We start from the raw sequence: 15365 nt of genomic DNA on the forward strand, positions 1-15365 counted from the left end.
TGTACTAATGGAAGATTACCTGTCCTTTCCCCCTCCTTTTTCTTAGATTATCTTTATATCCCACCACCCTGCCTCCCACCCCTCCACCCCCCGATTTTCTGAGTCTTGTGTAGCTCAGACTCCCCTAAAACTCCATAGTCGAGGATAACTTGAACTTCTGATCCTCCCCCGGCTTCCACCTCTGAGTGCTGGGATTCACTACCCTTTGTACTTCTTTATACTGAAGAAACAGAGTATTTGGATATAATGAAAACAAATGTGATTCACAGAGAGCATTCAAACAGTAGTCTAAATTCCAAAAAGGAGAATGCAAAGTAACCCACCACCACGCCATTCTGGACAATTACTGAAATTCTGGAGCAGTGACTGAAATATAAAGAACCTACAGGAGAGAAAATGGACAAAACATTTTTCCATTTTAAAAGATTTAACAGTTTCTACAGTAGAGTGGTTAAAGGCACACATCATGACAACACAGCTGACCATATCTCCTTAATTGTTAAAGAACAGAAATAAAATTTGTCTCAATTTAAAAAAAATGACATTTAAAATTTAGTTTACTTTTCCCCTGAATAAAACTGAGAAAAAAGGCTGGCTCTGAGATCATATATTTATTTAAAAAAATAAAATGGATTGACAAAGTTACCACATTATCTGCATGCTAGCAAGATTTCCCAAGCCCGTGAGAAACACCATTTCTTGATCAATAATAAAATCACTTCCTCAACAATGAACAGACAGGAAACTTTTCCATCCAAATTTAAGGTCTTTATCACTGCTCTCACCTCACAAGCTAGTAGGATGTATGTCACAAGCTGAGCTCCTTACAAAAGAAAGTCTGAGAAGACAATAAACAAGGTGTTACTAAAAGATGATGATTTGTTAAAATTATAGAGCAACCATCTTTTGGCCTGCAAAAATTTTACAATAGACTCACCACCACTGGGGATGTGCTCCTCTGACCATGTTAGTCTGAATTCAGGATAATCACAAACACATGGCATTTTCCCTGCATGCTTTCTGGAGCCAAACCCTGTTTAACAACTTGTTCAGTTTACAGGATGGGACCTGGAATTCCCATTCTCAACAGGACAGTTAGGGAGTGTTACCAGTGACAAAGAATGAAAGTTATATAACATTGATTATTATAAATTACATTTGTCCTCATTCACTCCCATTCTCCTTAACATGTTTGGATTCTTTCCTGCAGAAAACATGAGCTTAACAGACCCCCAACCACATCATTAGTGATGATTAGTGTGTGCTGCAGAGGCTTTAATTCTGAAGACATGTATGTGCAGGTGAGATGCAATTTGATTGCAGACACTGACACAGTAACGAATCAAATCAAAGAAAGAGAAGACCTGGAAAGAGAAGAGACATTTGGTTAGATTCTCAACATGTGCACAGGCCTCCCTAAACTTCCTAAGTGGACAGGGGGATGGCTTCTGACTGTCTTCTCTTCAAACTCACCTTCAAATTCATACAGCTGAGTAACAGTTGCCTCCTGGTATCCTTTATAACTAAGAGTTAACAAATCTTTCCTTAGAGAGACAGTAAATATATCAAGCTTTTTATTATTTATTTTATTTGAGATAGAGGCTCCCACAGCCTAGGCTAGCCTCAAATTCAGAATGTAGCCAAGGAAAATCTTCAACTTCTGATCCTCTGGCTTCCAGTTCCCAAGTGCTTGGCTCACAGGCATTGCCACCATGCCTGACTTTTTAAATATGGTGCTGGGAATCAAACACATGCATGCTAGGCAAGCACTTGACCACTAAGTTAACTCAACACAATTATTTCAAGCTTTCTGAGTTGCATTCTCTGTCTCAGTTGCTCAACTCTGCCAGTACAGAATGAATGCAGGCACAGACAATTTATAAATGAGTGGCTATGGCTGAATATAGTCTGAACTTCTCTTACACACACACAATCGGAAATTTGGAATTTCTGAGTCTTAATATAGGCAGGAATAGTAAGACTAACACATGCAGGCAAACACTGAAGTCATAAAGAACTCACAACACATTACAAATGTGGGTTTTTGACATGCCTAGTCATTATTATCATTCTATGACCTCTTAGGACTGGCTCACCTAAACAAGAAAATAGGTAGCTTACAAACCATAAAATAAGACAGTATAATACCTACCAGGGCAATCCAAAGTACAATATATTCATCAATGAAGCTGTTAAAATACTGGTCCAGAAACAAAAGTGCTGGACCTATGAATGCTGTGTCATGCAGATGCATTTCACTTTTCGTCATGTGTGCAACCTGAGAGTAGAACAAAATCAATGAGATAGGTACTTTCATTTTAGAACTGTCAGCAACACAGTAAATCAGTATCATGCTCAAATACGAAGTTGCAAAAATGACTTAGCAATAGTCATTGAGTTTGTAAAACTAAAAAAATTCAATGTTAAAACTGTATGAGGAAGGGAATAATCATGCCAACTATTGTGGTGGAAAACACTTTTGTACAAAAGGTTTCAATGTGTGTCTAGGCATATAAACTGACTGACTAAGTTAAAGAGTGGACAAGACAGTAAAGGATAAATACAGCTTCAAAGAACTTCAGGCAAACTTAAATGTAATGTCAGGAGAGTAAAACAGCTCTTCTGTTGGTGTAGAGATTGATATTGCAAACTCTTATACTACTCAGGAAGTCACAGAATGAAATCCAGGTCCAAAGTAAGATGAACATTAAAACATAAAAACTGAGGTGCTTACCACAAGCTTATTAGTGATTTTAGCCGACACAAAACCAAATGTCAGTATATAAAGACATGGATGCTTTTCAAACAGCTGAACTGCTGACTTCTTGTAGATCATAACAGCTAACGTGATCACTGATCCAATATGGAGAAAAGGAGAAAGGACACTTGTTCCCTGTATGGAGCAGAGTTAAGAGCATTTAATGCTATCAGATGCTGCATAGACCTACCACAAATACTTTAACCCAAACTTACTAGAACCTCAAGTGGCTGCCAGCTAACAAGTGCAATGAGTTGGATTCTAGACTAGTGAAACGCAGCTGCATAAACTGGTAAAACATAAACAGGACTGTGCTTGGCAAGTGCAACTTATTTTTACATAGCATGTCATATTTTCCAAAAATGTATGCTGTGCCCATATATATGAACACTTTTCAGCATACAAAAGTATATATAAATATATATTTTAAAGGCTCAATAGAAATTCTAAGTTGACAAATGATTATATGTCTTTTAAATGTAAAACTGAGTATTGGTAAGAACAAGTCTTAGTTTACAAATCTCTGGAAATCTTAAAGTATACTCACTGCTATGGTTGATCCATTTTTGCCAACACCACCTGTGAAGATTACACGGAAGTAATTTGTACAGGAAAATATGGTCCCTGCCACAGTACAAAGTGCAGGAAAAATTTTCATTTGAATATTCAGCACTGGAATCTTTAATGAATAGAGAGAAAGGACAATTAAAATATATACACATTGAAATAAGTAAGTAGTACAGTCAAATATTTATTCATACCCTAAAAACTTTCCATTCCTTATAGTTAATACTAATGTAATAGACATTTCCCTCTCCTCACATTATAAATAATACAATAAGTCTCAAAAGATGAGACTCACTTCTGACATGAAAATCCAGTGTATGGGCTGGAGAGATGGTTCAGTGGTTAAGAGAACTGGCTGTTCTTCCAGAGGTCCTGAGTTCAATTCCCAGCACCTACATGGAGACTCACAACCACCTATTATCACAACCATCTGATGCCTTCTTCTAGCGTCCACACACACACATGCAGATACAGCACTCATATATAAAGTAAAGTAAATCTTAAAGTCCAACAGGAATCATTTTTTAAAAGAAGGAAATACAGGGTTATTAATTTGCATCATAAGCTCAATAAAACTCTGTGAATGCATCTAAAGTTTTTTGTTTTTAAATGAAAGGAGTTGTCTTTACATTTCTTTGCATACTTTCTAAATTCTACCTCAAAATATGTAGTAGCTTCCTAGTTGCTAAAGAGTAGAGAGCATAATTAATAAAGGTATTTGCAAATTAATTCTGAAATCAGCATAGAACATTATGAAAGAGAAAAGTTCTATGTATAAGAATTCCAAACTCTGAACTGTTGGGATACAACAAGCTAGTGAAAGCTGAGGGCAAAGGAAGTGGCATTTATACTTAAAAAAAAAAAAAAAAAAGTCAAGTACATCTAAACTGGTGCAGCTCTACAGCTATACCCCCAACTATAATATATAAAGCTACTTTTCATCTTGCTATATGACTGTACACTAAAAATGTGATTTACCTAAATAAGGTGAGGAGTTGAGTTGAATGGGTTGATAATATGCATTTAATCTTGCACAGCATAATATAAAATGGAAGACATACTAAATGTTTGAGGTCACCAAAGAGTTTTTCTTTTCTTGTATCCATTCTTTTGCTTTTCTGGTTTCAAAATTTGCCCAAAGGTAAGATGAATTGAGATATACTTAAGTAATTATAGAAGCAAGGTTTTAAAAGCCCCCAAGTCTTTGATAGGTAATGAGGTCTTACAATGAAAACATTTAAAACAGGGCCATTTACACTAGTCAAGACTTGTGTGCCTATGTTTTAAAATCAAAATAGGATAGAAGATGTTCCATTTCGTCAAAACTCTCAAAAATTCACTTTGTTTACACAGCTCTACCACCTCTTGCAAAACTGCAGCTCTAATTTGTACGACACCCCAAACTGTTCTCCTCTTTGTCTAATGTCTTACCCTACAGCCCAAGTTCAAGCCTTTCAAGAGAGGAGATAATAAAAAATAATGAGGCTTGAACTACTGTAGATTTTTCCGTTCTGGGATATTACTATCTAAATCTGATGTATCTGGCTAGAACTCAATATTCTGCTCCTTTCCTACTTCCCAGGCTCCTGCCATTCCTTCCACTTCCTCCTCTACAAAGACAGAAATATTACAGTTGACTAATCGAGCATTGCACCATTACAAGGAGTATCCATATTATAACCAGGGTATCAGTTCCCAGAATGAGAAAACTGTATGTAACAGTCACTCATGCCACAACTAAACTGAACAAGCATTGTTACTTGTATTTACAATTTGGGGAAAATGCTTTAATATCATGAAACTTTGCCCTTTGGAAGACAGAATAAACACAAATAACTAAATTAATACAAGGCTTGGATCACAAAGAAAGCCAGCAACTCTGGAGCAGAGTATCCCAAACATCCCAGGGCTCTCATCAGTTCTGTCATGTCAGCTATACCCATGAGAATGCAAGTTCAAGTATAGGGTTTAATTTGATTTTTAAAACTATAAATACTTATTGGGGGGAGGCAGGGGTCACGTGAAATTAAAGGATAACTTGTCGAAGTTGTTTTCTTTCTGTCATGTGGATCCCCACATTTAAAGCGGGTCATCAGGATTCAGTGCCAAGTGTCCCTGCTGTCAGCCCTCTCTCTCACTCCTGAATTGATTCTGTATTCTCTTTGGGGCCCTGGTGACCACAGGTGACCACAGGTGACCACAGGTGACCAGTATGTATTTCTGAATGAAGATTCAGACCCTGTCCCTTTCCCTGTGTGTACCAAATTCCTGTTGTGTGAGAATACACAGAACTATCTTCCTTCCACCTTATGTGGAAAAGGTAGTATGTACAGGAAAGTGTGAGGCCAAGCACAAGGAATTCTCACAGGTGAGCAAATTGGTACCAATGAACTACTTAAAAAAAAAAAAACAAAACCCACATTGTATTTTTACCACTTTTACCCCACACTCAAGATCAAGAAAGGTGTGTACATTCTGTCTTTTCTAAGCCCTTTTCCTACTATAATCTCACTCATTATCAATACTCAGACTGCATTTACTCTATGGAAGTAGCTAAGGTGCTGTCTGAAAACACCTTTATCTCAAACTTGCCTACAATTTCAGCAATCTTCCAAACTTGGGTAGATTAAGAATTTCCTTAAGTTCTGATGTCATTTCTATAGTCAAGGGAAAAAAGGCCTGGCTTTGGAACAAAAAGTATACGTACTCAAATAATATCAATATATTAAAACTGATTTTAAAAAGGTTAGAGTGAAAAAAGTTTTAAATTCTCAGTAATTTTTACCAGACACAATGTATATGTTTTGGTTAGAATTCAAAGATACAAGTAATTTAATAGGTTTTTGTGGAAATAAAAATAAAAATTTAAGGCTAGATATTTTATTGCAAAGAGCATAGAAATACTTGTTTGTAAATCATAGTAAAACTTTTATTTATTTCTTTAATTTAATAATGTGTTTATGTATATTTGTACATGTGAGTTCAGTGCTTGTGGAGGTCAGAAGAGGGTGTCAGATCCCCTGAAGATGGAATTATAGGGAGTTATCAGCCACCTGCTGTGGGTGCTGGGAACTGAATTTGAGTCCTCTACAAGAGCACATGCTCTTAACTAAGCTATTTCTCCAGCCTCATGAAAATTATTTTAAGTGAACTCCATGAAAATACTAAAAATGTTAACATAATTACAGCATCCAAGAAGACTTTATGGAAAATCACCACATCCAAATTATTTAGGTATAAGGGCATTTTCTTTTTAAGTCGTCTAGCTGAATAGTTGGGGATGTAGTTCATGGGTAGAGTGCTTGTCTAGCAAACCTGAAGAACTTATTCCCCAGCACCGGAAAAAAGCCTTTTAGTTCAAGAAAGACATGATACTACATGAAATATTCAGTCCTTCAAATAATCTCAAACAGTTTAGCTGCAGTAGCATTTATCTAGTTGCTTTAGATGAATTCTAAAAGACTTAAGAAATATTTAATCAATGACAGCACTTAAAAGAATCAAATGTAGGCCAAGCATGGTGGTGCATGCCTTCAATCCCAGTACTTGGGAGGCAGAGGCTGATGGATCTCTGTGAGGTCGAGGCTAGCCTCCTCCACAAAGTGAGTTCAGGACTCTGTTACACAGAGAAACATGTCTGGGAAAAACAAAAAACAAAACAAAACGAAACAAAAACAAAGGGAAGAAAAAGAAAAAAAAAGAATCAAATGTAAATAACTACAAGTGAACTGCATGATTAATTTATTTACATATTCACATTCATACTCCCAGTGCTTTCTAAGAGAGTTCCAAAAGCAATACATTTTCGGAAGAAGCAATACACAAAAATGTAATTCTTGTTTCTTGAAATGTATATTAACTTTTGTGAATAAAGTATTCCTTTCCTGTTGTAGAATATTAGTGAAAGACATGTTACATTTGTTTATGCTGTGGAATATTTATTTAATGATGCAAAAATGTGTTGAATTCTTTTATGTTGCATTTGTTTAACTCTGTGAAACTGTGTTACTGTGCCTGTCTAAAACACCTGATGGTCTAATAAAGAGCTGAACAGCCAATATCTAGGCAGGAGAAAGGATAGATGGGGCTGGCAGGCAAAGAGAGAATAAGTAGGAGGAGAAATCTGGGGAGAGAAGGATTGAGGAGCAAGAAAAGAAGGGGCCAGTCACACAGCAAGACAAGGAATCAGAAGGAAAGAAAAGATATACAGAAATAGAGAAAGTAAAAGCCCAGAGGCAAAAGCTATGTGATAATTTAAGTTAAGAAAAGCTGGCCTTAGATTGGCTGGCTAGAAACAAGCCAATCTAAGGCCAGGCATTCATAAGAAGTTTCCATGTATGATTTATTTGGGAGGTGGGTGGCAGGCCCCCTAGAGAGCCAAGAGTAAAGAGTAAAAACAAACAAACAAACAAACAAAAAACAATACTTTCCCAAAAAAATGAAACCCCAGGATATAGCAATAACATCAGCTATAACTTTTAGTAAAACTCATTTCTTTGGGGAAAAATGTGGCAAAGAATGGGTAATCCAAACGTAGTAGCTGTCAATCATTCACCTCCGCAAAATAGCTGATCTTCTGGAATCAAACTTATGAAGACATTTAAAATGTTTATGTTTGTTTTCTTTTATTATAAATGTGATTGCTAAATTTATGGTAAAAGCCTTATAATTTAACAAGGATTTGGAAAATACAGGCAATTTGCCTGAAGCCCTAAATAAACATTTTTTCTCCATTTTGGCATAAATGATAGGACCACTAAATACAGTCAGTTTCTAAAACAACTAAAATTCAACTAAAAAAAAAAAAAAAAAAGGTAAACCTATGAGCCAAGTAAAAAGAAAAATGAGGTGAACACTTCTAATCCTAAAATGGAAATGTTGCAAAATTCAAAACTTAGTTTCTCAAATTCAGATTTTGGAGCATTTCTGATTTCAAATTTCCAGATTAGGAACAAGGATTTGCTGATAAATATTCTGAAATCCAAAACCACCTGCAGTTTGGAACACTCCTTTCTGAACCTGAACTTTTAGGATAAGGGACAATAACCTGCTGAGCTGTTTGAGATCAAACACCTCAAATAATTTCACTAAATCTCCAGTTATTACAAGAAGTCAGGTCTTTCCTTTTAGTTTAATGAACTAAACAATATATAGAAACATCACAATATATAGAAAATAATAGGTCAAAGGCTGGGGATCTGTTTTCCTGACATATTCTAATCACAGTAACCATATTAATTCTGAATTTGGACTGCTAGGTCTAGGAATCAAATTTCAAAATATACTAAGTCGGTTCACAAATAGTTTAGAAAATGTCTTGATAAAGCTAGGCATCATGGTGAGATGATCTAATTCCAGAATTTGGGAGATAGAGGCAAAGTGATCATAAGCCTGGGCTATAGAAATAGTAAGAACTTACCTTAAATAATCAAACAGATAGTAATAAGGAAAGAATAAGAAAAAAGCCACCTTCTGGCATGATAAAAACATGACTATATATAGTTACAAGTAAAGATAGGATCAATATTTGACTTTTTGTTGCTATTATGAGACTGTGCCAAGTAGCCCAGGCTGACAAGGTTCACTGTCTAGCTGAAGATGACTTTCAACTTCTAGTCCACCTGCTTCTACCTCCCAAGGGCAAGGATTATTGTACCTTTTAAAAAGTTACTTAAATAGTTTATTTGTACAAATTCTGAGAGAAGTAAAAGTATACCTGAATCAATTTACTAGCAGGTACCCCCTAAGAAATAAAATAGTGGTATAACACGAATACAAATATTTGAAATCTATGTATATGTAATGTAGTACCATATTTAAGGATTAGTTCTATAAACCAGGTATTGAAATTAATTTTCAAAACATCAAGCCAGAATTCTCATTTTATGGATATTAAAATACTTAAAAAAGAAAAGAACCCTTTATATATGTTTAAGATATTCCAAACAGTATTTTGGAGAGAAATTTTTATGTAAAGCACAAAGTCTGTAAAACTAATAATCTACAGCCATAAGTGAAATTTGGGTAGAATTTAGGTTTTATGATGTAGTTTTAGGAAAACAAATCCATTTTTCCTTCCTGTTAAGGCTAACCTTTATTTTTTTTAAGCCTGAACAAAACCAGCTCATCTATTAAAGGACAAAGGTAATAAAATTATCTCTCTGCTTTAGTCACAAACACCAACAGTGTCCACAGTGACATCTACGGTACACAAATGGTATTGTGTACTGAAAGAATGGATTCAGAGTTTTCCTGGTGGACTGCAAATTATTTTTATTCCTTTTACTCTTCTTTCTTTATATGTCCATCCTCTGAAGAAAATGCATTTAGTTTTGGTAATACTTAGGGAAGTACCTAATCTACGATTAGGAAGTGAATTAAGTAAGGGAAAAGTCGGAGTCAATCAATTTCTCATATTTTGAAATTAATCTGACTTTTAAGAATTATAATCATTTTGGCTTACTAAATTTGTTTTTTGTACAATCACATCAAATAACTACTGAAGGGGTAGTAGTGACCAGCAGCTAACTGGTAACTAGGGAGTACTAACTACCCTGCCCGATCCTGAATAACTGAGCAAACTGTGAAGTGACAGTGCTCCCCATAATGCCAGCACTGGGGAGACTAAGGCACAAGATAATTTCTTTCACAGTAGCCTGATCCCATCTCCCAGAACAAAACAAAGCAAAGCAAAAACAAAGCCCCAAACAGAACAGGAAGCCACCACACAAGGAGTGCCAGCTTTCACCAAGGGCTTCATTATGTGACAGGCCATGCTTACACATAATAACTCGTGTGTGTACGTGATGGGTGCCATCATTACCCCCATTCTGTAGAGGAACAAAGTAAACTGGACAGTTTCCTAAGAGGTAGAAGTTTGAATATATTCCCCCAAGAGGCTCATGGTGGGGATGGGATTGAGGTTTATAGTATAGTTCAGAGCAAAAAGAAAAAGTCACAGTGTTTAAAATAATCCCATAGCACTGACATATTTCAGCAGTACTTATATTGTTTTCTTTTTCTGTGCTAGAGTTAATTTACAATCTCAAATCCTAAATTTGTTACTCAGCATTAAACACATGACAGTAAAGTCATACAGTACAGAAAAAAAAAGTGATTTAATCGTGTTACTACTTAACTTACTTGTCACATTACCTGTTGTTCCCTTGGTACAATGGGTTGACAGTAAGAACTCAGATTTTCAGTGGCCTTCACAACACAATGTACACAGAACTCCAAAGAATACAATTCTCATGCTCTAACAAGAAACTTGCTACTGTTTGCTGTAACTTTCACTCTCAGGAAAAAGTACAATAACTTTAAATATTACCCTTTAACTTGATTATCCTATGTTAAAAACACAAGCAGAAGATGACATGCATTGCATAGGCTACACGATGTGAACAAAATTACCATAGATTGCCAAAAAGGTGGTCCTCCAATCACTGCCAGCAAATGCACGATTATTATGAAGATTTGCACTTCAGTCACATCAATTCTGATTAGGTACAAAAAGCCAAAAAAGCAGAATTACTCAAAACACAATTTCAAGTTAATTTCTTGCAAGCAAAGCAGCATTCCTCTATCATGCACAACAGAAGATAAATTTCAAATATGGAGCAAAGGGGGAAAAGGAGGCATCAAAATTTTGTTATGAACAAAATCACATAAAATCTAGAGCCTTTTAAGTTCAATTTGACAAATTTCAGAGCAATAAAAACCCTCCTCTCCAAAGCAAATTTTCTATAGCTTAGCCTTTCCCACCAAAAAGAAAAAGTATATGTATGTATTAAAATTTGAGTATCAAGCAGAGAATTACATTTGTATAACTACATAGCATGAAATCCTGAAGTAAGCTCTCTGCAATAGTAACTGAAATAGTTAACTTTAACTGAAAGAAAATAAATCACAGAGACCTTGAAAAAAATAAATGTATTGCCTCTTCGACATATTCATTTAATGCCTACTATGCTACAGGTGTGAAAAAGAAAATCAATCAATTCTTAAATAGATTCTCATTTTCACCAGGATAATTACCCTCACATTCTGGAAAGATAATTGAAAGCAGTTGAACATTAGCTTTTTGATTACAGAAAACGACCTCATGGTCAAGAAGAGACAAACAGTGCAAAGGGTGGGAGGGGTTGTGTGCAGAAATCAGAAGCTGAAAGTCTGAGGGGGAAAAAGAACATGGGCAAAAAGATCGAGGAGCAATGCCTACATGGGTGTCCCTTTCCTTCTGCAGACTAGCACTTCACATAAGCTTGAGACCGACATTCTTAGATCATGGAATCCAAACACTCTAAGGGAAAGAAGTTTTTCTATGGGTACACTGTTTTGTTTTGTAAACAGGGTTATTCATTAGATATAACTGATAGGAATTTTTTAAACCCCTTAATGAATTAGTGGTTAAATAAGTTCCATATAATGGAACAGTTTGCAGTTTTTCTAAACTGGCACAGCATTGACCTAAGTATTGAAATGGGGAAGTATCAAATGTTAAGTGAAAATCAAGTTGCAGAATGTATACAGGCTATATTTTGTGGAAAGAATAAGACAAATAATACTTCCCTTTTATTTTTACCAGCAATTGTGCACCACTTCTGGACGTATACATTAGAAACTAAGAAAAGTGTTACCTATTTGGAGAGGACAATGTGGGGACTGTTAGGCATCTGGGAGTAAGGATGAGACTTTTTCACTCTATGCTTTTTTATGGTGTTAGTTTTTCCAACAAGGTAGATAATTTATTAACTATGAAACTAAGAAAAGCCAAGTATCAACAGCAAGGAGGTTCAGTTTCTAGAGCATAAAGCCCTCAATTCTACAACTGATCCTTAAAGCAGGCAATCTGCATGAACTTAGAGGATATGTAAGCTCTAACACCCAGAAGTAATTGGCTTGAAACCAGTCTCTTCAAAATAAAAACTACTGATCTTTATTTGCTGGATAAATTATTTTAAATAAATGCATATTTAGCTGCAAGCAGTAATGTAATCATTTTGATATACACATTTACTGGAAAAACAACTGGACTGAAGTAAGCTAGAAAGACTCTAGAGCTGACCTGGTGAGTGGTGATGCCAAAAGGGGAATTACACTCAGTAGCAGACTCAGGAGACTAAGCAGGTGGGTGTGTCAAAGATGATCGACTCTGTCTTGGGTGGAGGGTAGACATCTTACAACATTTCTGGATATATGAAGTAGCCTTTTGGAAGTGGAAGGGCCAGAAGTATAGAATTACAAAATTAGAATGGAGAAACCTCACACAATTAATCTTTTAACTATGGATGAATTTGAGAGAAACAAGGAAACAGGAAAGATCTTTATAGTCTCAAAGTAGGGTTTCTAAGAAAAGTTCTGTAAGATTTTCCAAACTATTCAGATACTGTCACTGTATGTGGGAGGGCCAAGGAAAACTTACCAGTTGGCAGGTAGTTAGGTATATTTTTCTCTCTTTGCTTATTGGATTTAGAACAATGTCTAAGCTGCCTAACATTACTCCTGGAAGAATTAAAAACATTCCAGTGCAAATCCAAAGGTCTGTGAACTAAAGGAAGCAGGCACCAGAAATGATTAGTAATAAATCGACAGTTAATGATGGTGTTAGGAGACAGCCAGTTACGTGACAGTCTATTATGTCACCTTCCCAGGAAATCTCAGTGTGGGCTCAGCTTACACTGACACTTAATCGGAGGGGACTCATTTTAGTATTTTGATTCTGCAGGAAAGGTCACTCTCTAGAAAAGATATTTGAATAGGTAGCATCAGATGTTTGTAATCACTTTTCTTTTGTTTATAAAGATGTTTTATTTTCATTTATCTCTGCATGATTGGGTAATGTGTGCATGTTTGTGGACAAGTATGTGCAGAGGCCAGAAGAGGACTTCAGATTCAGTTAGATAAGGAATCACAGGCCTTTTTCTGACTTCGCACTATAGGTTGGCAGCTCAGAAAATTTCCTATCAGGGCAGTTATTGCATCAGAGGTAGAAAATGGCCTTTAAAAGTAGTAAGAATGTAAAAACCCCAAGCTATGTAAGTTTGCTAACTCTGAGGAAAGTTCCTGACTTCTCTTACTACAGTGCTGGGGATAAATCCAGGGTCTAATACAGGGAAACAAGTTCTCTACCATTAAGTTACACCTTAGCCTCTGAATATTTTCTAAGGTTCATTTTTATTCTCATCTTTCAGAGAGATAGTAAATGTACAAATGCACTTGGTTTGAGTTCTAATTCAATTTGTAATAAAGGGATCCATGAGAGCTGATAATCATACTCATCATCTTTTCCAAGAACTTAACATGGCTTTCCCCTCTGAGAAAATAATCCATTTTTTTCTTTTACATGTGTCATAAGCACTTGAAAGATAACACCTGCAGCTAATTTGTAAGTTAACTATTTCTATTATTCCATAAATAGTAAATACAATTGTTTTATAACTTGGGCTTACTACAGCATGATTAACATAGAACATGTAGTAGGGATAAATTCACAATAGAAAAACAAAACAAAAAACTTCCCTAGTTTGTATTCTGACTTCGGAGCTTATGTTAAAAACAAAACAAAACAACAAACAAGCTTTTTCCTTAAAATCATCAATTGGAAGGACTCAGCAATCATATTCAATGATGAGGATTATTATTATTAACTACAGATTCATTTGTAAATAGATATGAATGTCAAATGCTATGGGTAAGGTGCAGTGTTAGGAGACTGTAATGAAGATCAGCCAAGATATCTGACTTCCTATCCTTGGTAAGTGGCAAATGGTGCATGACAAGCTAAATAGTGTTAACTATACAGCTCAATGATATCACCAAATATTTTTAATTCAAACACTACATACAGAGAAAACAGGCAAATCTGTTTACTTTTTAAATAAGCTAAATTATTATAAGAATATTACCTACTAAATGAGTATGGAGCCTCAGATTTTCTGAGAAAAATTAAAAGAGAAAGCCCACTGAAACTTTAAGTAGAGACAAATATAGCCAAAGTCCTCTGAAGCAGAGGAACTAGGTACAGATTTAAGTGGCAGCTTTTCAAACAGAAAAACCCAGGGTCTTTTCTGCTCATTTAGCATCAAGTCAGTATGCAGATAAAGAATTGCTGTCTTACTTTTCTTCTCTACAGTTAGTTCTAGAGGAAATCTATGTAGTATTGGTAGCCGCTCAGGCTTTAAAATATGAAGATAAAGAAGATTCACTCTATGCCAAGCATACTGTCACTAGTGCATTATGTGTTTTTAAAAACTTCCCATCTGTACAGCTAGCCTATGAGGTGGAAACACTATTACCATTTTATATATGAAGAACCTCAGAAGTGTTAAGTGACTGACTTTTCCCAAGTTACAGAAAAGATAAGTAGAACCTAGCACAAGTAAGGGGAGTGTTGTTCTTATGCAATTGTAAAACTCTATTTTTTTTAATCCATCAATCAGTTGAGATAACCATTTATCTTAAGTTTTCACTTTTTATTATCATTTCAGGGTAATGTTTCTGTATTGTAATACAATTTTACCAAAAATTACTAGAATATAATAGACAACAGAGGATAATTTAAAGGCTAATAAATTCATTTAGGAAAAAGTTAGTAGGAACAATTTTTTCTAAAGCTTATTCCTCCAACTTTGAAAAAATAAATGAACATAACTGATGGCTTAATTTCAGTTATTAAAATCACTGATCATTGAAAGAATGATCAAATAAGACAAAGCAATACAAGGAGCAAAAGAAACTCTCTATAAGTTAGTATCCAATAAAAGTGAAAACAGTGTATCTGGAGTCAACAGTATATTTTGAAAACAATTATTTTTTATCATATTTAGATGTATTATTTTCCAAAAATATTTTAGCACAGCACAAAGGGCTCCATAAATTTCGGGTACTTTTTTCTTTTTTTAAAATCTTTTTGTTGGTGCTGCAGATCGAAGTCATGAATTTTGGTATGCTGGGCAAACACTCAACCACCGAGTTACAACCTCAACCAAAATGTCTGTTATGTTTATTTTTCATAAACAAACAACATGGCTATATTCTG

General features: G+C 35.3%; 1 protein-coding gene across 6 annotated transcripts in view; it reads right to left on the minus strand.

Annotated features, from left to right (window-relative positions):
• Positions 1-592: 592 nt before the first annotated feature.
• The window catches only part of Cept1 (choline/ethanolamine phosphotransferase 1), a 41502-nt gene continuing 26729 nt past the window's right edge, over positions 593-15365 (minus strand). For 5 of the 6 annotated variants that reach the window (XM_028889958.2, XM_028889959.2, XM_028889960.2 and 2 more), the window contains 5 exons: positions 10739-10823; positions 3306-3437; positions 2735-2893; positions 2153-2278; positions 593-1364 (listed from right to left, as the gene is read on the minus strand). In XM_028889958.2, the coding sequence (XP_028745791.1) occupies positions 1245-1364; positions 2153-2278; positions 2735-2893; positions 3306-3437; positions 10739-10823 (622 nt within the window). In that variant the 3' untranslated portion in view covers positions 593-1244. The remainder of the gene's footprint in view (positions 1365-2152; positions 2279-2734; positions 2894-3305; positions 3438-10738; positions 10824-15365) is intronic. The other variant, XM_028889962.1, reaches the window with a different exon arrangement.

The sequence above is a fragment of the Peromyscus leucopus genome, chromosome 6 (assembly GCF_004664715.2).
Source record: "Peromyscus leucopus breed LL Stock chromosome 6, UCI_PerLeu_2.1, whole genome shotgun sequence".
NCBI classification, from domain to species: domain Eukaryota; kingdom Metazoa; phylum Chordata; class Mammalia; order Rodentia; family Cricetidae; genus Peromyscus; species Peromyscus leucopus.